At 41.6% G+C, this 25,877-nt stretch overlaps 1 protein-coding gene across 2 annotated transcripts in view; it reads right to left on the reverse strand.

Annotated features, from left to right (window-relative positions):
• The window catches only part of tsc22d2 (TSC22 domain family 2), a 40,467-nt gene extending 35,618 nt beyond the window's left edge, over positions 1-4,849 (reverse strand). Inside the window, exon 1 of one of the 2 annotated variants that reach the window (XM_049587478.1) lies at positions 2,518-4,849. In XM_049587478.1, coding sequence (XP_049443435.1) covers positions 2,518-4,127 — 1,610 coding nt within the window. In that variant the 5' untranslated portion in view covers positions 4,128-4,849. The remainder of the gene's footprint in view (positions 1-2,517) is intronic. The other variant, XM_049587479.1, reaches the window with a different exon arrangement.
• Positions 4,850-25,877: the final 21,028 nt, after the last annotated feature.

Consider the following 25,877-nt stretch of genomic DNA (forward strand, 5'->3'; position numbering starts at 1 on the left):
CTAATCTCTCATCTCCACACCCACAGTCCTTTGTTCCACTTTTGTGATGGACTCTAACTCAAAACAGAACCAAACAATGAAAACTGGAACAGATTCCTCTATGAGGCTGAGCTCGTGCGCAGAACAATGCACCTCTGACAAAAATTTGAAAATCTGTGTCCCGTTATATTGGGGTGTGTTCCTCGAATTATGTTTTTTGGGTTTTTTTTGGTCCTTACTTAGAAAGTTTACAAGAAAGTCATGAGTTAACAAGGCATTTTAATTACAACTGATGGTAGTTAAAATGATGCATATGACTGCCAACTTGCTTTTAGGCCCCATAACCTCACTCAAATCTTTTGAGGTTGACCATAATTCAACATATGCTTATACATGTGTATGTATGCAGCAGGAAAAATCTATATAGAAACACAATAAAACAGTTGCCCTATTCTCATTATTTAGGAAGCATGAATAGGAAATATGTGCTTATCCAGTCTTTTCTGTGTAACAGTCTCCAGAACCAGTTTTTTCTGGTTCACTGTCTGCAATGTTCTTGTCCAACATGTTCTGGTTGTAGTCAGAAGTTTGGTGCAAAGTGATCGACAAGCAAAACCCTCAGGGAAGTGTTTAGCAATATTCAGCTTGGTGTCAATTCAACTTTCACCCACACTGTTTATCTCATTTGAGTACATTTGAGTTGAACAATTGTCAGAAAAAGTGTGAGTGAAGCCCCTCTGAATATGCGGTAATTTCATTGCAAATTGGACAATAAACAAAAAAAGCCCTTTGGGGAACAACTGTTTTAATATTATGGAAATTAGCTCCAAATTATTTATGTAGACCATGGGAATTAAATTTGATTTAAAAGGTGCAATATATATATAGCATCCCTGTGTGGCCACTTGAGACCCTGTTTCACAACTTTTTTTATACTTGTGACAAGTGTACAAGTCTCTACAATCTCATTGAAAAATGAGGAAGTGTACATGAAAAAGAAAAGAGCTTAAACCCCTAACAGGTCAGCAACAAGTCAACACTTCCTTAAGCTCATGTGTCAACATGGACATGGCCAAGTCTGACAAGGACACGACTGAGAGCCAGAGCAGAAGGCAGACATCGTCCTGCTGATTTGGTCTGGCCATGTCATCGCTGCCACATACACAGGTGGCTTTACATGCCTGCTATCACAGCCACAGGTGTATGTCTCCTCTCCACCTCCCTGACACGTACTGTCCTGCTGCCTGCATCACCATAGCTACTCAGACAGCCACTGATGTCAGTCCTCACACACACAAATACACACATAAATGACTAGGAAACGGGCACTGGCTGTTCCTCTCGTGAAATCAGTGACAACACACAATGTTTCTGCCCTCCACACACAATCAATGTATGTGTGATGCTGCTGGGATAAAGTATCTTGGTAAACAATGATTAGCCTTAGGAATATCTGAGCTATGAGTGATAAAAATCAGGCCTCTGCCTCCTAAAGTACACACACAAACACCTCCTCGTCCGACTGTACCATTCATAATAAGCACTGAAGAACAGAACAGAGCACACTGATAAACACTGAGGTATAAATAAAATAAATACAGGGCAGGCTATGCCTCTGTGTGTGTGTGTATGTGTGGACTACAGCTCTCATCTAGGTCATTCTTGGCTCAAACATCACCTCTCCAACTCTCCTCTTCTTGCTTGTAATGGCAACGAGTGGCAACACTTCAGCGCAAGCTGTGTGATGGCCATCTGACAGACCCTAAAAATAGCTACAGTGTGTACATTAGAAAAGTACTGTAGGCAAGTGAAGGGTCGGTATTTACAAGGTATAAAGTTGGGAAGCTGGGATCGCTGCCCAGGGCGAGCATACTAACTGTCTCTCCTAGACAGACAGGAGAATAAAAACAGGCCGCCTACGTTTAGGGAGTTATTCCCCTCTCAGCTACAAAACACAGCTACTGCGTGTGTTGTAACTTATCCAAGTGCTTGTTAACGCCCCCCAAACCCAAACAGCCTGTATGGTTGAATGGAGGCTTGAGGGAGGGGGCTGTGGGTGTGTAAAGAGCCAGGTTACTATCCAGTGTTTTGTGGGCTGCCTATTAATGACAAAGACAGAATATTCCTCCTGTCTCTGCCTGGTTTCACTACCCCTCTCAAGTCTCCTTTCACTCAATCTACAACTTTACACTTCGAAACAGAGCTAAAAAAATGTGTTTTGCATAACCACAGTACAACTAAACACATGTAGTTAGTGTGCCTAATTTTGGCACTGGTGAAGGGAGCGGCGGAGTGTGACCATACTGCTGTAGAATGCAACAAGAATGTTTAATATGAGGGCAAACTTCCAATTACACACTTGCTACCTCCAACAATGTATCAGAGACTGTGATTCTTTTTGCTCATAGACTCAGGGGAAAACTGATGTTACTATAATACTGCATTACTGATTGCTCACAGCTTAACAAAAAAGCAGATAACAACATTCATGAAAGTGGACTCATTTCACATGGGCTTTTTTACATTATACTCTCTTACCTGTCCTCATCTACATCCATGGTAATATGGATGCCAAACAGGCTGTTGACAGCAGGGGTGGGCAGGCCGAGGCCCTCACTGATGAAAGGCTTTACACCATCTTTCCCTGGGACCACAACTGCACCGGGCTGAGGTAGGGCATCAGACTTCTGCCTACTATCTTCTGCCTGGTTATTGAAGACGGAAGGCAGGACTGTTGTTGCTCCTCCGTGGGCTCCATGAGGCTTGACGAGTCCTCCTGTGCCAGGCGCCTGACTTGGCACTCCCGGAGGGGCGATGGTGGTACTGGGCACTGTGGTAGGTGTGTTCTGGACACCGCTGTGGGAGGTGGTGGTGGCGATGGAAGGTGCAGGAGCGATGCTGACATGCTGCTGTTGGCTACTTCCTGGAGGGATGGGTGCCATGGCTGATGTGTTGCCCACTTGCAGCAGGAGAGGCTGCAGGGGCTGGGCTGAGGCTGCCTCCCCAGCCAGCCCCTGGGCTCCCGGACCAGCAGGGGTGATTAGAGGCGACGGTACCTGGCTGGTTGGATGCCCCACAGGGTGGGCAGACATGGGAAGGCTCTGAGTGCTTGAGACAAAGTGCTGCTGACGATAGTCCGCCTGGCCAGCTGAGTGGCCAGTAGGATGAGTAGAATAGGCATACTGCTGGGCCTGCGAGGCAGGAGGCATAATGGGAGACTTCTGGTGCATGGCACCATGGTGCACACCATTGAGGCTATTAGAGAGGAAGGTCTGGGGAGCAACAGGCTGCATATTGACCTGAGCCTGTTGTTGCGATGCTGTAGTTGTATACCCTGTGGGCTGGAAGGCACTTGCTCCACTCCCTATCCGAGGAGCCAAGCTGTAGCCTGGCTGTAGAGGCTCTTGAGGGTAGGGGTGGGCAGGGTGCATGGTGGAGTGGCCACTGTCCCCGCTGTTGTCCGACGCCTGTGCAGAAAAAGCACTGCTAGTGACCACAGAGTTGCTGGTGGCCCCCAGCCCACTGTCCCTGTCTATGCTGTGATCGTGGATTACAGCTGGCTTTATGCTATCCACAGTTCGATTAACATTTGAATCTGAATCTCTTTCATAGAACTCAGTGCATGTCCACCTGCCCCGTCTGAAGGGCTCTCCGGTACCATGGTCAAGTTTAATGACCCTGAAACGGGAACTACAGCTGGTGTTCACAGGAGCTGTGTGAGCCACGCTGGTGGAGACAGTGGCAGCAGGAACTGTGCTGGTGGCTGTCGACGGATGGGTGGCTGAGCTCGGAACAATAGGTTGAGTTGTAGCTGGCACAGGCACACTTCCTCCTAAATTGTGTGGGGTGACACGACCAGTGCCTAAACTTTTATAAGACAGCCCCCCGTTGACAGGACCTGTGCTTGGCGGCTGGCCCTCCTGAGGCTCCCCTACATTGTTTAAGGTTTCCTCGGATGAACTCCTCTCACACACCCCGAGATCGGCCCGAGAGACGTCAAATATTTCCGAAGACACGTCCTCTGTGCGGGACTCGTCCGGATCGTCAAGGCTCTCGGTGTCATCGGTGATGCTGCTGGCCGCCACCTGAGCCTGCGTTACACTCGTGATCTGGAAACAACTTTTCTTCTTCGCCGGCATTTTCGACATGGTGACTATCTGCGTCAAGTCTGTCTGCCCCCAGATAAAAAGTGCTGTACTAATGTCTTGCGAAGTTATTCACAGCTGAGGGATATGACACAGACACGTACCGTCACAGGACATTTCCATAGCGTTCCTCTTCCTCTCTCTTGTCGGAGAAAAGTGTCACAACCTGGGCCAGACCCTGCGAAACTCCCAACGAAGGGTCCGGTCACAGCACACGGGCGACTGCTGTTCTCCCACGCCGGCCTCTCTGACACCCGGTCGGCCTTTCTTGTGTCCGGGCAGCGGAGTTGCAAACAGGCCCTTGTTAAAGTTCTTGTTCAGCAGCTGCCACCGGTACTTTAGTCTGAGGCGGGCCCAGACTCACAGCCCACTCTTCTCTCTCAGCTATATATGTGTTTCTTGCCGACTAGCTAAGTTAGCTGATGTTAACGTTAGCTAGTTTTCCCTACCTCGGTACCAGCATGTGCGACATCATGATGTAAACAAATCCATTGGCTTTCCAAAAAGAGTATATAATCCAGCGGTGGACAGAGAAAATGCCCCAAAGTCGGCGAAGTTTTGCCTTTCGCCGTGTGGACAGCTCACTTTTGGCAGCTGCTACTAGCAGCTAGCTGACAGATAACCACTTTACCACAGCGGCAGTATGCTAACGGGTAGCTAACTCCTGCCTGCCGCTCTTAACCCAACCACTCGACAAGATGGCAAGAGCGAAGTGCATCCTGGGTATGGAGGTCAAACTAGTTTCCTGTTAGCTCAAAAAAACATTTTTATAAATCAACGGCACCACAAAAATTTATATGATGTACCGCTTGTGAAACCGTTGAGGGTGTAACAGTTTTAAAATAGCTTAATTTATTCTCCGTGGCTAAAAACTATTTGTTCTCGCTGTCGTCACTTCCGGTTAGCGTCCCACCGAGTAGAAGCAGGAAAGAGTTCAGCAGCTATTGATAGATGTTAGTTTTGGAGGGATGTAGCCTTATTATTGGGGGGATTACACTGCCGGATAACCTCACGTATTATATATTTCGTAGTTTAAATTCTCACTGTTCTTTAACATGTTAATACCACTGCTGTCATTATGAATATAAGCATCTGTACTGTCATATCAGCCTACCTCATGTAGCAACCTGTTACATTAATCATAATTCCAGCACCTTTTGCACTGTGCACCATTACATACTGTCGTACTGTTTACAGTTCAATTGTGTGAATATTTCATATAGGTTAGGTACTTTATAAATTGGTGTTCATATCTGTGCAGCTGTGTTGTCCTTCTTTTAGCCTCAGCTCATGTCTGGGCTGTATATGTACCTTCATTAAGAGAATCAAATAAAAAAAGACGAATAGGGCTACTCTGCCATTAAAATTCATTTTGATTGTGATTCTGAATGACAAATACAGTCTAACAGGTAGCATTTGCATTAACTGTCGCTGATACTACAGTCATGAAATTAACAATGCCCCGTTTAGTTGTCTAAAGTCACCTGAAATAAGTAACTGCCCATTTTGTAAGCTCTCTACTGATCTCTGCTGCAAAATTCCATTTTTATCCAGGATTAAAGTCTGAAACATTAATTCTATCGAGAGGCGGTCAAAAACCACCTTTGAATGAATCACATTCACTTATCTCTGGGAAATTACCGAGCCAGTATCCTGTTCAGACACGGCCTAGCTGATTTAGCACAACGTTGCTTAACGAAGATAACAGTCATGACTGCAGTGTTTTTGAATGAACAGGTTTGAGTGAAAATAATAATAGTGTGTGTGTGTTATCAGTTTTGTCCCTGTGCACATGTGGAGGTCATTGAGATAGATAAAAATGGCTACTTTATTAACCCCAAAAAAGAAATTGCTGAGATAACAAATCAAATTAGTTACAAAACAGACAACATAACGACACTCAAGAAAGAATTAGAATAAACAAATTACAATAAACTAAATCTTGAACTAAATGAAGCTGAAATCATGAGGCAGCTCATATGAGATTGATAAAATCATCTCGCATTGTTGTTGCTGGAGGAATATCTGATGTATTAACTCATAATGCATACCACTGCATTACTGTTTAGCCATGCTAAAACAGATTTAACTCACTTCTCTTGTGTGAAGATCAACTCACAACTGCTTTTTAGTCACCAAAACATCTTGCCCTTTCAGTGTAAGGACTGGCTGAAAACATTACCAACCAAACTTCTGATCGCAAGTAAACTCAGGATTTCACCCGCCAAAGTCATCTTCAACTAGTAACATAATAAACAGTAAACACTGGTGCCATCTGCCAAACCAACTAGCAATGAAAACAGAATTTCTAGTATAATGTACATGTGAGTATTTTTCTAGTGGCCAGTGTTCATATCTAGTCATGTCCAGGAAACAGGAAATAACTCATACATATGGCCTGTGACTGTGGTGACCTCTAAGGGTTGCGCACAAATAAAAAACATATTCTATCTTAAGAGACATACACTCCTGTCTGTACAATGGTATTTGAAGCATGTCATGACTTCGACTGCATTTTCCTCCAGTTTTGACTTTCTTTTTTTTTTTTTTTTAAGATTATTTTACTGGGCATTTTAGCCTTTATTGAAAGGCCAGCTGTAGATAGGCAATAAGGGGGAGAGACAGAGGGATGACATGCTGCAAAGGGCCACAGATTGGAATCAAACCTGAGCCACTGCAAAGAACTTTGCCGATATGGGGCCCTCACCAGCTGGGCTAGAGGTTGCCCTTTGACTTTCATTCTTGCAGCCAATGTTAATGACATGAATGTTAAATATGTTTATCAGAAACAAATTGAGAAACACATATGATCTCTAGTATCCTCCCTGGTGCATCTCCAAATATGTTATTTGACTTGCTGCAGAGACTGAAACTGTGATTACTGCACCTCCCTTTTATTGAATATGTTCATTTAAAATCAGACCCCTAGTCCTGCTTTGGAAGGATCAAAAATATTTACCATCACACTATAATGGTGTTGATCAATTTGCTTCTTCACGAGTGGTTATTGCTTAATAAAACTAAGACCCAAAGCAGCACAGGAATATTCACTTTTTCAAACATAAAGTACAGATGTTTGAAACAGAAGTTAAGGAGGTTAGAGCCCGTGACACACCTCTTATCAGGAGACTGTAATGTCTCTTTGACACTGCCCAGGTGATATCACAACGCACACCTTAATTCATACTAATACTAACTCATACATAACCACAGTGACGCATGTGTGACCTCAGCTTGTAAGGCGTCCCCACCATCAGTAAACCTGGTCATCCATTCTGGATAAGAGGAACTGTATTTCGAAATAAACTACATTTACATTATTACTTTTAGACACTCGAGTAAATCATTTATCTGATTTCTCACCCGCAGTGTATTGATTACTTTATGCCCTGATGGTGACTCATTAGCAATGACCTGATGACTAGATGTCACTGTTTCAATAAAGGCCACCAAGTCTTGTGCTTGACTGCAGCACAGTTTGTCATAAGATCAACACATGACACGAAGAAATGGAAACAGGTCATGATGTTTACCTATGATCGAGTGACATCAGTTGTTTTTTTAATTGGCCTTGCCCAAAAGTGTTGTCAGAGGAATGTTTTCTGACCTGTCTTTAACTGATATACAAAGGAAAGTTAGCTCATGAGCCAAAAACAAAAGTGATCAGTGCACATATGGATTCAACTACAGGTCCAGACTTTTAAAAAAGTTTCACTGGGGGTCATCGTGGTGGCTTTGTGACCCTTAAGACCATGTAATCGCAAAAACCCTGGTGAAAGTTCAGCCGGGGATCTTTGATGCATCTCCCCCTATTTCCTGTCAACTCTCATCCCTCACCTATAAAGGCAGGAAAAGTAATAATAAAACATTTTCACTACTTCCTCATGAACGCATTTCACCTTCCCATCCTGTCTGTCTTCTATTCATTGCACTTATACTGCTCTTAAAAACTACACAACTGTGTGAGAAAGGGCAAAACAACTAACCGTACTATTTTCATAAAGTTTATTACACGGGTGATACACAGTGAGGTTGGAAATTGCTTTGTCGTATTATTCCCCTGACACGACTGACTAATCATTGAATTACAGAGTTACATAATGTCCGGTTGCCGGCTCACAAGGTCTGCCTGACGAAAACAATTTCATGCAGTCCTCCGATAAGACGGAGGAGATGGAAAACAGCTCAATATAGATTCGGGCTGACACACAGTAGTAAAATATATAACTTGATTTTCATTCCTGCATTTTATTTGGGGTGGAAAAACAGATAAAATGTCCAGAGATTATGACTTAATTTAAGAAGCAGTAAGATTATTTGTGTGGAAAAGTACTTTAATGTGGCTCTTTTGGAGGCTGTGGCTTTATGATTAAAAGTATTCAGTTATCAGTTTGTGTATGTTCCAGAGGACTGAAGACACATGACTCAAATCACAATTCTGATGACTTTAGACTCCTATTGACAGAATCATAAACAGACTTGCAACTTGACTTGAACTTTAACACTGGTGACTCGTGACTTTACTTAGACTTGAGCCTTTTGACTTGAAAATACATGATACCTTCCTCCATGCCTAAAGATTAAAACATATTATTCAAAAAGAAATCAATTAATTTATCCTCATGTCCTCAATAAACTAACTTTAACGTTAGTCATTCCCAGCCAGTTGACACTTAATTTCTCAGATCCACTTTGTTTGAAGCGAACTGACAGCATTCAATCATGTTGTAGGAGAAAACCATGAAGAACTAAGGTTACATAACTGAGCACCAGTTGGAAAAAATAATACCAAAAATAATTTTATTCGCATACAAAAGCTATGCGTAGGTCAACAAAAAACACATTGAAGTATGCAAAATATGTGACTTGCAAACTGCAGACAGAGAACCAGTAACTTCAGTCTTTGTTCGACATTTAAAGATGCACAATGCATGGCTCACAGGGAATGGCAGGCTGAGCTGAGTTCCCCCGATGTCCCTCTCCCCAGCAACGCTCTTCAGCTCCTCCTGGGGAATCCTGAGGCGTTCCCAGCCCAGATGAGATATAGAATTCCTCCAGTGAATTCTGGGTCCACCCTGGGTCCTCCTACCAGTTGGACATGCCTGGAAAAGCTCTAATGGGAGGCACCAAAGAGGCCACCCTACGGAGGGACCTCACTTCGGCGCCTTGCATCCATGATCTCATTCTTTCGGTCACTACCCAAACTTCATGACCATAGATAAGGGTTGGGATGTAGATGGACCAGTAAATTGAGAGCTTTGTCTTCCAGTTCAGTTTTTTAACAAGCTTGTTTTAACAAATAATGCAAATTTTAAAATGCATTCATGATTTTTGTTAATTTAACATTATTATTTTGTTGTTAAAATGACATTACATTTGGTAGAGAGCGCATTATGACTTGTTTGGGCCTCAAAATGTGACTTGGGACTTGAGTTAGGACTTGAGCACACAGACTTGAAACTAACTTGTGACTTGCAAAACAGCTTTAAATTGTTTTAAGATTAGATTCTTTTCATTAGGCAAACATTTCTCCTTACTCCTCTCTAAATGGATCTGGACACAACTCCCTCTGAAAACAATGTTGCAACATCAGCTCCAACAAGCCCTCTATACTTAGACGCCCTCCTTTAGTAGCGGCCTGTGCGTGGGCTTTCCCAGCCCCAGCCAAAGTGTTTGTGTAGCTGGTCATGTTTATTTGCTCTGGTCTGAGGGCGAAGACTACCAGGCTGTGCTGCGGCGCGTCACAGTTCAGCATGCTGGGTCCACTTTCAGTGTACCACCGCAGTAACAAGCCAAGCGTTGTACCACTCTATTTTAGGGCCCGGGGTCCTGGCCAGCGGTCACTCTCAGCAGCCCAACCTGAGAGACCTCTAGCCTTTAGCAAAGCACTGTGGGGTCTGAGAGTGCACGATCAACAAACAGAGTGACCAAACATCACTCAGCACTTGCTAAAAAAAGGGGTCCCCCAGAGGAAAGGTAACAAGGGGCCGGTTCAGGGCAGCTTGACCAGCTTGAAACTGAAATAATGAAATATGCACGTGACCCTTGTGCATGGTTTCAGGTTTATTGGGCTCCTTTTCCACAGAAACACACACTGGCCTGTTAGTTTTGACCTGGACCATTTATTTCCCTGTGTCTGACTGCTAATAAACCTAAGTGTTAAATAAAGTGAAGTCATGTGTGTGTGTTTCAAGGTGTCCCTTTTCACCCACATAAGCCTCCCTCTGCTCCAAATATACACGATTCACAGAACAAGCTCTGAGTTAAAATCTGCTGTACTTCTGGAGATCATTGAATATATTTTTTCTGTTGAGCTTTGCATGCTCCTCCTGATGTTTTCACTACCTCATGAATTCCTTCAGAATTAGCCCTTTGGGGGCTTCACAGTTCAGTTATTATGCAATATCCTGACAGTTATGTAATAATCTATGCGAGTATTGCACAGTAATGTACAGAATGCCTGCCCGTATGGTACAACTGGGTGGAAAGAGCCTCCAAAGACTGTTACAACATGGACAGGATAATATTTTGATGCTTAGCAACTTCTTTTTACGCTTTCAGTTCATATGATATTGCAATTATATGACATTATTATAACTCACAGGCCACAAAAACCGTTTCATTTTCTTTTAATCAATTTATCACCGTAGTTTCAACCAACAGTTAATACTCAGACGTCAGTAGGCAAGTAAGATGGAAGAGACGCTATGATTGTGCTGTCAGATGTGAATCATTCCTGATACACCTGCTTGCATAACATCGCTTCCCTCTAACTGACAGAGACAGGCCCCGTACGTCATGACATTACATGTTGGCATTACCACGGAAAATGACAAGGAAAAGGAGACTCAAGCACGCACAAAAAGGCTTGACGCTAAGTTGATACAAAGCAATACATAGCTCCATTTCCAAACAAGCTGGGCAATGATTTGCAAATCAGTTTTGACATACGCTGGGGAAAACAAATATCTAACATTTTTTCTCATCGTACACATTTCCAATGCAGCTATTCACGTGAAATTTAGACCAGACATTGGTGTGAAGTCAACGCAATAATACGGATAAAGACACCCTAACATTCCATATGTGCAATAAAGTGGAATGACACATGAAAATAGTGTTGCACATGCTAAATAAAATGTATGTAATACCTGGAGAAGCCTTTGTTTGCAGCGCCAGCTTCAAGATGCTTGCTGTATGGCGAAACTAATGTCTCACAGTGTTCAGATGGTATTTTGGCTCATTCTTGCAAACAGACTTTAAATCTTGAAGATTTTGAATCTTGAGAGAGAAATTTCACCTTAAAAAAAAAAGTGATGTAACACAGTGGCAAACATGCCCCTGTCCCAACTATTTGTAGTGTGTTACAGGCATCAAACTCAAACTGAGTGTGTATTTACAACAAAACAATAAAAGTTATCAGCTTTAATATTAAATATCTTGTCTTTGTACAGTGTTTTTTGGAATCACGGTTGAACATCTGTAGGCTGCAATGAAACAAACCCGTCTTATATAAGACCGTCTTATAATGAGAGCAACATTACAATATGTCAAAATTCCCTGATCACCAAAAACTGCAAGCTACCAAAAACAAGTACAAAGTTCAAGGCCTTGGAGTCTTAAAGCCCTTACAACACAAGAAATAATGCCAGTCACCCTGAAAACAGGGAAAATAAGCACAGAGAAGGTGAAACAACATTCCTGGTGAGGACAGATTTTTTTAGCCATAATCCAGAATGAGACATAGTTCTGATTCATTTCTTAAAACTGCAGCAACAGCAGAAAAAAAAACACTGGAAATCTTCACAATTTAAGCACTAGGCCTCAAGGATTATCTCCCTTCAGACAGCTTTGGTCACATCAAGTGTGTGTGTGTGTGTGTGTGCGTGTGTGTGTGCGCAAAACAGAGACAGTGACTCATGAATCTATGTACGTGTTACAAATCATGGAAACAATAATGTATGCTTACATGCCCACGTATAACTGAAAGTGTTTATTTTCACAGGAATGTGAGCCAGAGCAAAGCAATAACAAAGGAAAGCTAAAAATCCACCTGATCCGTCACTCCTCCACTGAAGCCACTGCATGACGTGCAGGTGCGTGGACGGGCGGAGGGTGTACAGAGGAATCTGTGAGGAAGAGGAGAAATGTTTTGACAGGAAAATGTGCAGCGATTTACTCCCACTCCACCTCTGTGCTCATGGTCAGATGTTTATCTCTATCATTCAGCAGAATAATTTTGCCTGACTTGTTTTGGCAGTAACGTTTTGTTCCCAGGCAATAATTTGCATCGAGAAAATAGATTCTTGAATCGTAAACAAAACTCCCACATGGACACATTTTACCTGCGTGTGTGTGTGTGTGTGTGTCTTTATTTGTGCACTGTCTCATGCAGTGGAGTCTTTGTGTCTATTTGCACACTCATAGCACCTCTCATATGAACAAATGAAGTAATTGTAAACAAGGCACACAATACATATCTTTGTGTGTGTTAGTGTGAATTATATATGTGTGTTTACAGTCACTTGTCACTGCCTGTTTGCGCCCAGCATTTGTTTATCATGTTTTCATGTCTTTGTCTCCAGTAAACAGGTTTAAGTGGCTCGTGTCAACTCACTGTTAAAGGTCAAAAGGTGAAACTTAAAGGAATTCCCCCACAAGATGACTATTTGTATGTCAGTTAGTCATGTGGTGTTATCTTGAATTTGTGGAGCCTTCATGGAAAATGGCAAACATACTGATTTATAGGGCCGATGTCACGATGACGTCAGTTTGTTAGCTGGAGGCAAAACACGACTCACCGCCACAGGGCTGTAGGCTACATAGGAGTCTTAAAATGTCGTCCTGTTGTGTTATTGGGAGCCAGAATAGAAGGAATCATGGCTCAAGACATAGATTTTATTGCATACCAGCCGCCACTGGCCGTCACTGAAGCAAGACAACTATATAAGACGAAAGGACTTGATCGAGGCGATCATCAGAAATGCTCACATGTGCAGCGCACACTTCATATCAGGTTAGGGGAAAAGTATTTACTGTTGTAGGGATGAAAGAAAATTGAAACTGAGGCAGTATTAGGAGGAATACTGGATTTCTCTTTTACGCTAACGTTTTAGCGCATTAGCTAACGTTAGCTTCAATAGCAAAACAAACTGGAGAACCCGTTGAAGTGTTGTCTTCCTTTGTAAGATTGGCATAGTAATCGACCACAAAGCTTTCTGCAACATCACCCATCCACTGAGTGAGAGCATACGGGTCAGCCAGTCTGGTCCCGTTGGTCAGTGTTTACATTTTCAAGTAACAGTCGCGGCCCTGGAGAGTGGATGACCTGACATGGTGCGTTTGTAAATTCGGTCTGACGTTCTACACTAAAATGAGAGCCCTGTTGGTCGAAGAAACAGAGCATTATATTTCTACATGAACTTATTTCAGAATGCACCACTCGTATCATCTTCCTCAATTGTTTAAAACAAGCCAACAGAACTTGCTAGCTAGCGTTAGCTAATGTCTGTGGAGAACTGTTTTGCCTCCAGCTAAGCCCCGCCCACCAACAAAACATCATATTGTTTACTAACAATAAAAGGGTCTATTAGGGACCATGTTTAATAGCAGCAAGACTATATCAAACCATCTGCCTGCACACAACTCGTGCACTATATACAAAGTCTCATTTTTCCAGTCATATGTGAAGTGCTTCCCAAACATGCATTTTCACTAAAACTGATTTTTTTTTGTAACGAAATATAAGTTAGGAGGACGGCACAGTGGTACAGTGGTTAGTAATGTACAGCATCACAGCTAGAGGGTTCCTGGTTCAAACCCAGGGTGGGGGGTCGAACCCCAGGGTGGAGCTCCTCCGTGCAGAGCCTGCATTTCCTCCCATGTCAGCGTGGGTTTTCTCTGGGTACTCCAGCTTCCTCCCACAGTCAAAAGACATGCAGGCTTGGTTAATTGGTGATTCTAAATTGTCCTTAGGTGACCTGTACAGGGTGTGCCCCACTTCTCGCCCAGCGTCAGCTGGGATAGGCTCCAGCCCTCGGGCAACCCCCAACAGGATAAGCAGCCACAGAAAATTAATGAATGAATGCATATTTAGGAAGCATAAATACATGCAAATATAGGGATATAAATCAATATGTTCACCATTTTCCATGGATGCATGCGAGAAATTTTTTTTTTCTACCAATTCAAGGTAACACGGCATGGCTAACTTATTTCCAAATGGTCATTTTGTTGGTGAATTATTCCTTTAATAATTATACTGGCTGTAAATAAATGTAACTTTTCCTCACTTTCTCCAGAAGCACAGATTTCAAAGAACTCAGCAAATGCACTAATGTAATGCACATACTGTGGGGTTACAGCCAGGAGTGGCGCCAGGTCACTGATTGGGATGATATAAGTCGTGTAGGATTCTACGAAAGACTAAGAAACCAAAGCAAGTACCACGAATCAATTAAACATCTTTAAGCTGGAATGCATCTATTTCCTAATAAAGTCCTGGAACTAGTTAGAAGCCTGTTCACAGCACAGGCTAGATTGGTTTTGGCAGACAGCACATCAAAACAAGATTTATGTCAATATAAAACAGCAACTGAAACATGAGACTGCTTTAATAACCAAAATGCAGTTTAGAATGTTGCTTAATGAGATCTAACTTATCTGCAAATGGCATATTTTGGAAGCAGTGGTGATCCTGGACACTTTGTTTCATCATGATTTGTTGCAGACTACAAACAATTGAATCAGTGCTGCAGTTCATAGAGCAATCCAATAAATGAAAAAGCTTTTGTCTTTTATTACATTTCTTTGTTACAGTCACGTCAACAAATAGTTTTAGTGAACATTAGTAAGTGTTTAATGGATGCTGTGTGCTGCTCATGTAGATGGCTACATCTACAAATACTGAACAGATTGTAAATATGAACTCTGTCACATAATATAAAGTTGAGTTAAAGGAGCAGGGTGTAAGATTTAGGGAGATTTAGTGGCATCTAGTGGTGAGGATTAGAGATCGCAACCAGTCGAAACTTCTCTCGGTTAGAATTTCCTCAGTGTTCATTGTTTAGGAGGTTTTTTACCAGGAGCTGAATTATCCACAGACCAGTAAAAACACTAAATAAAGCAATGTTTCTCCAGCACTGTTCAGCCTGTCTGCGATGAGCACTTGCTAATGTCTGCTCACCTTTTTCTGCCCCAGATGTTCAGGAGGTTTTTATCAGATGCCGAATTATCCACAGAGGTCTCTGCACTAATGGTTCCACTCTACACTAACACTAATGGATCCAGTCATTTAAACCAGTAAATACACTGAATAAAGCATGTTTCATGTTACAAATGAGTGTTTCTCCAATGCTCTTTGACTCGGTGGAGATGGGCCGCTAACTTCGCATCTGCTAATATATGTTCACATTTTTTCTTTGATAGCTTAAGATCCAGACGTTCAGGAGGTTTTTATCAAGAGCCAAATTATCCACAGAGGTCTCTTTCTCTCCAAAACAAAAAGACCTGGTGATTTAAACTGGTCAAAACACTGAATAAAGCAGTGTCAGTTAAAAAGTGTTTGGTTTATCTGTTCTGGGCTATTGTAGGAACATGGTGGTGCAACATGGCGGACTCCATAGACAAGGACCGGCTCACAATGTAGATATATTTGGCTCATTCTAAGGCAACGAAAACACAGTTCTTATTTTCAGGTGATTAAAGAAAAATACTTATGATACTATATTCCTATCTGCCAATATATCCCCCTAAACCCTGCACACTGGACCTTTAAGCTCTGATACACACATATCATTTACTGTACCTGTCTGCAGTTGGAGTCAGTTACAACTGAACAAGGAGGACATGCAGTCAATCCAGCTCCAGTGGATATGACGGGGTGAACTTCTGGTTGGTCCTCAACCCACTGAGGAGTGAAAACTGTCTCTGGTCGGCTGGTTGCTTTTGGATTTTTCACTCACTTCTGCAGCCAGTATGCTTTATAATGTTGCAAACATTATCATAGCAGCACACCAACACCAGCAACATTAAGATGTGTCTGACTTGCTATATTAGCATACTTTTAAGTATAGTTTTTGCAGGTTTGTTGGGGACACGGTATATATGCTGATACTGGTGTGCTGGAGCTAAATATCCCTGTCTAGACCTTATTCCTTTTTTAATGTTAAGTGAACATGTGGAACAGAATCTGGAAATACAAATAACATTATAACAAATACACATTATAACAAGAACACTGCATGAAGAAAGGTTCTGGACTCTCCACCCCAGCACACTATACAATGGGTACATAAACGTACTATCAGCAGGTTTATGCTGCCCTCTGTTGGCCAAGTACTTGAAGGGGATAAGGGTGGAAATGGTTACCTGCTCATGCAATAATCACAACTAAATAAATAAAAAATAAACTCTGTGATAGTGACATCGTTTGAACTGGATCAGGTCTGTTTTTTGTTTGTGTTGAACAGCACAGAGGCCTAAGGCATCCTATCCTGGGCACAGTGAGCGGTACCGGCTCTTCCACTCTCATCTCTATCACCTTCTCTCTTTTTTCCCCCCTAACTTTCTCCTCATTTTGTCCTGTATCTCTTCTTCGTCATCATTGTTTTAGTCTGTCTCTGAGGAAGTAAACACAGGGTCAGTGGATTTTTAAATTTACCTGACATGACATGAATAATGATTTGGATACAAACAAACAGAAACTATGACAAGTGTCACAGGAACAAGTACAGATACTCCATTTTCATCATTGAAAACATGCAGTGTGTTTCAGGGGTCATTATTGGCAGTGTAAATATAAAGATGTATTCATTGTTGATTATTTGCATGCAAACAATATTCCTTTTTTTTCTTTATCAAATATATTTACACATTAACACACTGTGGCTTTTGTGCGGTAAACTTTATGTCCCACTGTGTCATGGTTCATACCTGCATGCATACACAATCGAAGCTGATCCTCATTGGAGTGTTAGTTAAACCAGGACTTTCAGACTTTGGACATGTACAATATATGGATGATAAATTGCATGTTACCCTTAGAAACATTTGATGTTTTTTTAAAGAGAATTGTGGTGTTAAAACGGAAAAGGGGAGAAGAAGCAGTTGCATTATGCAGCAATGATGCATTTTACATTTTTCTGAAAAACACATTGTTATGCATTAAAACATTTGACTTGAATTGGAATAGTAAAAGGGGGTATGGTGTGACATTGATTTCACAAGATGTCATGTGTTGCTACTGCCTGGGATGTGTGACTTAAACAGGGAGAAAGTTGTTGTTGTTGTTTTTTTCAAAGTATTGTTTATTGGAGTGTATTGTATTTAGACATTTTACATTGTTCTGAAAAACACATTCATGCATAAATGCATAAATAAGTGCGACTTAACTTTGGTGTGGAAATGGTATCACAACATCATTTGTTGATACTGTCTGGGAAGAGTAACTTAAACAGGGGGAAGTTTAAAAAAAAAAGCTATTGTTTGTTTTGTAGATTGTTTTGTGTTGAATTGGTACGTTTTACATTATTCCAACAAATGTCACATGATTTTGAAATTCTTTAATCATTAGAAAATGTTTTTATGGTATTTTACTTGAATTCTAATGTAATAATTTTATGATCACTTACAATTTATGACCTAAATGTTGAAATTATGAAATTAAATTTCATCAATAAATTGTGTATATCAAGTTTAAGTTAACAAATGTGATTTAACTTTATGTGTTGTTTTGCTAGCCTCTTTGATACCAACCAAATAGAACCAAATCTGTCAGTACAGAAGCTAAACATTTTAGCACATAAAAAGACCCACCCAAAAGTATAAATCAATATCAGTTTAGTGTATGTTATATTTATATTTTCACTGCTTTACTTTATACACTAACTGATGGAGGTAGAGTAGCAACTCTTGTGTTCTGCTAAGTATAATCCCTGTTTTTATCAAAACCCCAAAGTTATTGTAAACAAAAACTGTGTGTCTGTTGTGATTTTATATGTGGCTAAATGGTTTCTGGATTCTGTTCCATTCTATCACTGTCCATAGTTGCCATTGGAAACCAGTTTGAATCAAGTTGTTTGAATGATTTCTGATCATTCCTAAAATATATTTGCCTGTGTCCAGACCTGTATTCGCCCACGCCATCAAGTTCAAGTTGACTGATTCATCTGGCATTGTTTGCCCCCGTTTTTCCCTGGTGAGTAAGTGGCTTAATTTTGATCCACAATAACCATTTAGCACTGTTACCTATTTAATCACTGTTAGCTCTATTAGCACCATTAGCAGGGTCAGTGGGGCTAGTGGTGCTAACGTAATTATGTCCTGTAAAACTTACCTAAGACACCTCAATCTTTAAATGTGCATATATTTTATTACCGTATCATATGTTTAATAAGCTGTGTAAAATGTTTAGTCAGTAGAAACTATATCTGCCAAAATAAATACAGTAAACAGCATTTTCCTTTGAACTGCTGTGAAGTAGAAGTAGAAAGTAGCAGAAATGGAAAAACCTCATAATTGTAGGAACTTTCCCTCCAGTCACACATTTCATGCCTTTCATGCTCTCAATAATAGGTTATTATTGGATGTGTGTTTATTTTTCCTGATATTTCTAATTCAGCTATTATTATCAGTTGTGGTAATGGTTGCTGTTGTAGTAGTTGCAGTAGTAGTATTCAAGTTTGTTATCACTCAGCCAGCTAATTGGGGGCATTTATTGTATCAGTATCCCTGACTTTAATCCTTATAAAAGTGTCTCATCTCTTATCAGTGTGTGTCATGTCACAGGAGCCCAGTAAGCTTCATATAGATCATTCTTCTGGACAAGTTCAGTGATAATAAGGAGAAACAGCACACAAAATGTCCGCCAAACATATTGATCTGCATGCAGAGTCTCAACATGCTGTGAAGGAGATGAACGAGAGAGGCCTGCTCTCCATTCAAGGGACACTGAAAGTGGATTTGGTGGACACAGCCAACCTACCCACTCTGCCTCCATCTTCACCTCCACCATCTTCTCCTGTTGTCCCTGCTGGTAAAAACATCGCCATCCACCCTCAGCCAGTGGAAAGCCTGGGTGGTGGAGGAGATGATGGGTGCAGCCCCCTGGCAGCAGCCGCAGTGAAGTCTGCTCCGGGTCTGAATGTTGAACAAATGCAACATGTCTCGAGTGAAGCTGCCAGTTACTGCGCTGCTCCTCCACAAACAGTAAGAACCTTGTCAACCACACACACTCTGAACCATCTTCACTGGTTGGTTGCTAGCATCAATGGCATCATGACTCTTAGTCTTGTTACTCTACACATGCCACTGCAGCTCATTCAAGCAGTTAGAACTCTGACACCTGGTAGACAACATCATGTCACTACTGCAGCTTGTCTGACCACCTGGTCTGTGTGTGTTTGTGTCTCCAGTGTAACAACGTGCCACTGACAAAGCTTCCTGAAGGCCTGACCCAGAACCTGCGTCCTGTCGGAGTGGTGTAAGTAACACACACATGAATGCTAACAAATACACACACACATTTACGCAGATATTGAGCTTCTGTATGTTTCTTTGAACACAATATTTTATCATTATAATGTAACGCTGTCTCTCTTTTTCTGTGTAGTTATGGTGAACTGGTGTATGAGGTTCCAGCAGACGTCATTCTTTTTATCTCTGCTGCTGAACTACAAACAGTAAGAACCTGATTAACCACACACACTCTGAACCATCGTCACTAGCTGGTTGTAGGCGTTAAGTTTAGTAGCATCACTGTGGGAGAATGATATCAACGCTGAAACAATCACAGCTCTACCTGAGAAACACACACATCTATTCTGGATGTGCAAACTTTGTCGTGTATTTGTAGTTTTAAACTCCATTTAATAAAAAGGAACTCTTTAGAAGATGAAGCTGTCGATCCACACCATCTAGGTGCTCAGAGTTAAGGATGCCCGGATTGAGCTCAAGTTCAATTTACAATTTAAGTGAACTGCAGATTGACTAGGTTTTCTTTAAGTGAAGTGACTGGCTGTGAAACTAAAAGAGAGGGGGGGGGGACTCTGACACCTGGTAGACAACATGATGTCACTGCTGCAGCTTGTCTAACCATCTGCTCTGTGTGTGTTTGTGTCTCCAGTGTAACAATGTCTTAGTGACAAAGCTTCCTGAGGGCCTGACCCAGAACCTGCGTCCTGTTGGAGAGGTGTAAGTAACACACACGTGGATGCAAACACACACACAAGTGTACACAGATACTGAGCTTCTGTATGTATCTTAAAACACAATATTTTGTATTATCTAATGTATCTCTGTCTCTCTTTTTCTGTGTAGGAGGGGAGAGCTGGTGTATGAGATCCCAGCAGACAGTTTCACTCTTTCCGACTCTGCTGCTCCTCCACGGTCACGGAACAAGAAGAAGTCAGAGTAAGTGAACGCTGGTGGAACGCTTTGGTAAAATTGTGCTTTTCTAGTTTATGACTGGCCCATGATATGTGGCAGTGGCCACCAAGTCATAATCGAACCCCCTCACATTTTGTTTCTTGCAGCTGTTGTTTGACAGCAGGTGATATTTATTTAAGAACATGCTAGTACGGATATCAGCCCAGTAAAGCCCATGCAAGGCTGTAATTCACCTATGTCTTGCATTATCACTGTTTCTTTCTAACATTCTTCTGTCTTCCAACAGAAAGCCAAAGTGTGAAAACAAACAGGATGATATAAAGATGCCGCTAAATGCCTTCATGCTGTTCTTGAAAGAAAAGAGGCTGAAATTGGCAGCCGAACTGGCCATGACTGAAAGTGCAGTGGTGAACGCTGTGCTGGGACACAGGGTAAGTGTATTCACTCTGTGAAACCCTCAGTGTTACACAACCTTCATCACAGTTGGTAAAAGACTCTGCAGACATGCTTGTTATTTATTTCTCTTACTCTGAATCCTCGCATCTTGACAGTAGTTTCTGGTGATTTCTATTTAATGTCACATTACCAGCAAATTTAAACCGAGGATTTCCAGCATTTTACGACACAAACGCACTGTGGGAGTTTGTGGGTTCATTCTCTCATTAATGTAGATCTGATATTTTTCATGCTCCTGTTTGTGCGGCCTGTAGTTTTGTGTCCATCCATGTGCTGATAGTGTGTTGTCGTCTGTCCACAGTGGAGAACACTGTCAAAGGAGGAGAAGGCCAAATACTATGAAGCAGCACGCAAAGAGAAAGAGCTCCATGAGCAACGGTACCCGGACTGGTCACCCCGCTCTGTATGTGCACTCTGCTGACATTCAACTCATATATGTTAGCATCACTGAAAAGAACCTTGTTTATCAGCTGATGTCAGATGGAAAACATCTAATGTGTTTGTTTCTGTGTAGGGCAAAAAGAAAAAGAAGGAGAAGCCAAAGCACCACAAGAAAAAGTCATCTCCGTCTGTAAAATAAATACATAAATTAATTAATCAATAAAACACCGTACACTACATCGGTGGATCTCAACCTTTTCTTGGATCAGCATCCCCGTGTCCAATATCCAGGTACCTTACCATCTCCTATCAGATAAATGTAGTGTTATATCATTAAAAAACATGTCAGTGAATGCAAAATAACAGATTTGATTAAACTAACTAAATTATTAAATTAGTTTTTCATATAACAAAAAAATCCATGTGAATAGAAATATTTTTGAGCAACAGTTGGAAATTTGACATTCAAACTTAAACTAGGTCTCATTATTGATCACAAACAGCAGCAAATCAGAAAGTGGTGATTCTGGTGCCAGCTAAGGAGCACTCTTACAAATTGATCCAACTGAAAACAAGAGCAGCCCACAAAGGAAAACATCTGAGGCTACAGGAAGAGCAGAAGAAGAATACACCAGGAAGCAGGAAACACTATTTCCTGCATGCTGGTGTAGTTTTATGCAAAGGAAAACAATGTAAAGGATGCAAAGGAAAACAAAATTCACTGACAATTCAAAATATAATGGAATATATTGCAGTAAGGCATTCTCTATTGCAGTCCACACAGTTTAATACATTCAGCGTCATGCCTGCATTTAGCCATGTTGTTGAGCTAGTTGGCCCCTTTGTCAAGTAGCTGTCTGTTATTTACTCATTCTACAGCAGGAAACGGCACTTCAAAATAAAAACTCTGTGCCAGAAATTCACTGTACTTAACAATAAAGTGTGTTATTTACAAACTTGACATGTTTGTGAGTTGCTTGCCGTCCATTCAGAGTGGACCCATGACCACTTTTGGACCGCGACCCACCACTTGGGAACCATTGCTCTATCGCTTTCAAATATTAATTCTCCTTTAGACGAGATTTTCTCATCTAATGTTCTCACCTGAGTCAGCACACATCTGGGCATGATTCACTCCTCAGCCCTCCTTTGTGTCTTGTGTTTGGGGAGGTAACCTCTTTAAATGTGTATGTGCCACCTATTTACATCAGTGATACACTGATTCATTAAAATGTATTTATAAATCCCTGGACTTTAGCACATATGTTTTTAAGTAAGATTTCTGCTCATGTTTAAAATTTTCAGCACGTTCTGTCCTTGTTATCTGAGAAGTCAAGAATTAAGTTATATTTTGAGAAGAAAAAAAAGTCCTGTCCTATAGTCTGCTGTGCATTAGACTCTCCGTGAGAGCCCCGTTTGGGACTTTGTCTGAATGAGACAAAGTTTAGGGAAGTGGTTTTGCTCTGCTCCTCATGGGAGGTGGAAAACTGTAACTAGATCTAACAAAGAGCAGGCGAGCTGACTGTACATTCAGTCCCCGAGTCCTTCTTTCTCTGTCTGTCTATAAACCACCAAGACTGAAAAGTCAGGGACCACTACAGTTGCCAAAGAATACAATGAGATTGAGGTTTGCTACCCAGGTCCTCCTAAGCTACTCTGCTGCCATGGGAATGAAGACCTTGGAAGAGATCAAACAGCTCATAGGTCTAAAGAGGAGTAAAAGTACATTGGCATCCAAATATACTTACAGTACCAAAAGTAAAGAATAAAAAAACGGTAGCTTTTTGTTTAAGTTCTTAATTCTGGTGCTAAAACATGCTCCCTTTTCAGCACTTTCAAGGGCATGAGAAAATGATTCCTGTCCACAAAAAGTCTAAAGACGATGAAGTGCTTTAATAACCTGAGTGATACAGAATTCGGTAAATGACGCTGTTCTTTGGGCCTTGCCAGCAGCATGGCCAAAAATCAACAAGACATCATTGTGGCCACAGAACCAAGGTTATAAATACGACCTGTTTCCGTCATCCTTTTCTGGAGAAGAAGTGGAGAGCTCTGATGCCCGGCGTGCCAAGATAGCAGCGGTGCCCCGGGAAATTTTCATAAGGGTGGCTAGATGGGGCCACTGAAAGTCTTTGGGGGTGACACACCAAAGCCAAAAGCCACAAGTGAATTTCAGGAATTCCATTATGCTGTTGAAGTGTATAGGCTAGTTTAAAACTATGTCAGTGTGATAGTGAAGGAATTGTGTACTGACATACTGTGGTTTCTTATTTAACAGTTAATATTACTAATTATCTGATGCGCCTCGACTTACAGTTAATATTCTGAGTTCCACAACAACACTGGTTCTAATGTGTTATGTATCTGTATGTTAACAAGACAAATATACAACTTTAATTTGAGTGCATAGATTGTACGGAACAAAACATTCAGTGGGAACAAGCTTTCTCGTGTTTGGAGGAGACTCATGGGCACCCATAGAACCCATTCTCATTCAGAAGTCTTGAGGTGAGAGTTCAAGGGACCCCTTTGAAAATGGCCATGCCAGTTGTTCCCTCACCAAAATTTAGCCTAAATTTTGAAAGCTATTTTTCCCCCTTCCTGACAAGCTATGCCTTCATGGGTGGTACCAATGGATGCCTTACGTTGTCTAATTCTTCAAGATGCCACTACCTTTGTGCTACCTTAAATCTGAGTTCGCCACAGCCTCTTAAAGACAGTTATGTCAGCCTCCAATCATTTTCACCAGGGTTGTGCCAGCTACTATATCAAGGGGGGCATGGCCACCGCATAAGAGCCAAGGCTGTGGGGCATTGGTGGCTTAGTGGTAGAGCACACACCCTATGTACAAGGCTGTTGCCGCAGTCGCCCGGTTTGAGTCCAGCCTGTGGCCTTTGCTGCATGTCATCCCCTCTCTCTCTCTCCCCTTTTCACACTTAATGGTCCTGTCCATTAAAGGCAAAAAATGCCCCAAAAAATATCTTTAAAAAAAAAAAAAGAGCCAAGGTTGTGGCATCATCTCAGCCACAGGTAAGCACCTTTGAACTCAAAGCCTGTGGTGCACCTAATGTGGCTCAGAATAGAGCATGGATGGTCTTTGTGAGTCTGTGTAGGTGCCCCACTCCAATGCTGTACGTGCAAGAGGCAGGACAGGCCTGGTGAGAGATTCAGGGCTTCAGAACCCTCTAATGTACTCTGTTGGGGGTCTCTTACTATGTGTCATTGCTTATATGAACTGTCACACATAACTGTATCCATACAGCCATTTAGCTGATTTGTAGTATTCAGCATTCTATTACACTGATGAATGAACATTATGTGAATCAGTAGTGAACATAGTAAGAGGAAAGTAGTATCAAACTATAAAAAGTCACTCAAATTAATCAAATTAAAAGCTGTAAAAACATGTTTGGTCCTTTCTCCATTTGTTCCTCTTGTTACTCTTACAGCTGTTTCATATCGACAGCCTGTGTACCATTATGAATTTAATAATCTGAGTGTTGGTGATAAAGCATGATGTTTGCTGCCCCCAAGTGGCCAAAGAATCAATTCTTGCAGGTTTCAGACCTGCTGAATCTAGTCTTCTATGAACATTGTTTGAATGAGATGGTTGCATGACAGAAGGGCAGTCTGATCATTCCAAAAGAGCCTTTGTTGGTCATGAGGTTCACCTTGTAAAAAAAAAGTGACACAACTGCCACATTTCCTCAAGACCTCTTTTTACTGTCCAGTAGACACAAAGACAGCGAGAGGCTATCAACAGTCACAGTAATCTATCCACAAGCTTACTCAGTTTGAGACATATATGTTTTGTTAAGCTTGAGCGCCAATGTTTTCTTCTTCTTTTCTTCCTTTTCCTGTCTCTCTAAATGCTTTCCACCAAAGTTCCCTTCAAAATAAAACCTTTAATACCTTTAGGGCAGATTCTGTACTCCGTGCTGGGCTAAATGAAAGGCTGGTTCTGATCAATACTGTCATCCCAGTGTGTAGAATGAAGTCTATTATTGTATTGATTAAACACTTCAGTCATATTACAGTAGCAGATAGGTGCAATGCATCCCTAATGTGCGCGTAATTCCACGCTTGACTTAGGCTACTTAAAAGGCACCAGGATTTAACAGTGTTTAACTTGACCCTGTGTGTATTTTCCTCACATTGGTGAACTGCTTTGTACACATTCCAACTTGATACAGTCAGATCACGTGAAGTATCCTCACGATGAACTTGGTCAAACATCTTTAAAGACTTTAAAGCTCATTCTACAGGTAATCCAAATCAATTTGTTGATGTCAGCAGGTTAATTAAGAGCAGCTGTCACTTTATGCAGCATGTAATCAGCCACACGACACACAGTATTTACAGCAGAGGCAGTATCGAGCACAGCATGGAAATGTGACCAGATGCAACATTTTTTAAAATAGAAACACACATTTGTGCTACATGTGGCCAGCAGACATGATTGTCCACTACAAAATGTGCACTGACAGGAGCTTCTGTGTCTCCTGAGACAGAAATTCAGATCATTAATGC

This window comes from Epinephelus fuscoguttatus, linkage group LG10 (assembly GCF_011397635.1).
Source record: "Epinephelus fuscoguttatus linkage group LG10, E.fuscoguttatus.final_Chr_v1".
Taxonomy (NCBI): Eukaryota; Metazoa; Chordata; class Actinopteri; order Perciformes; family Serranidae; genus Epinephelus; species Epinephelus fuscoguttatus.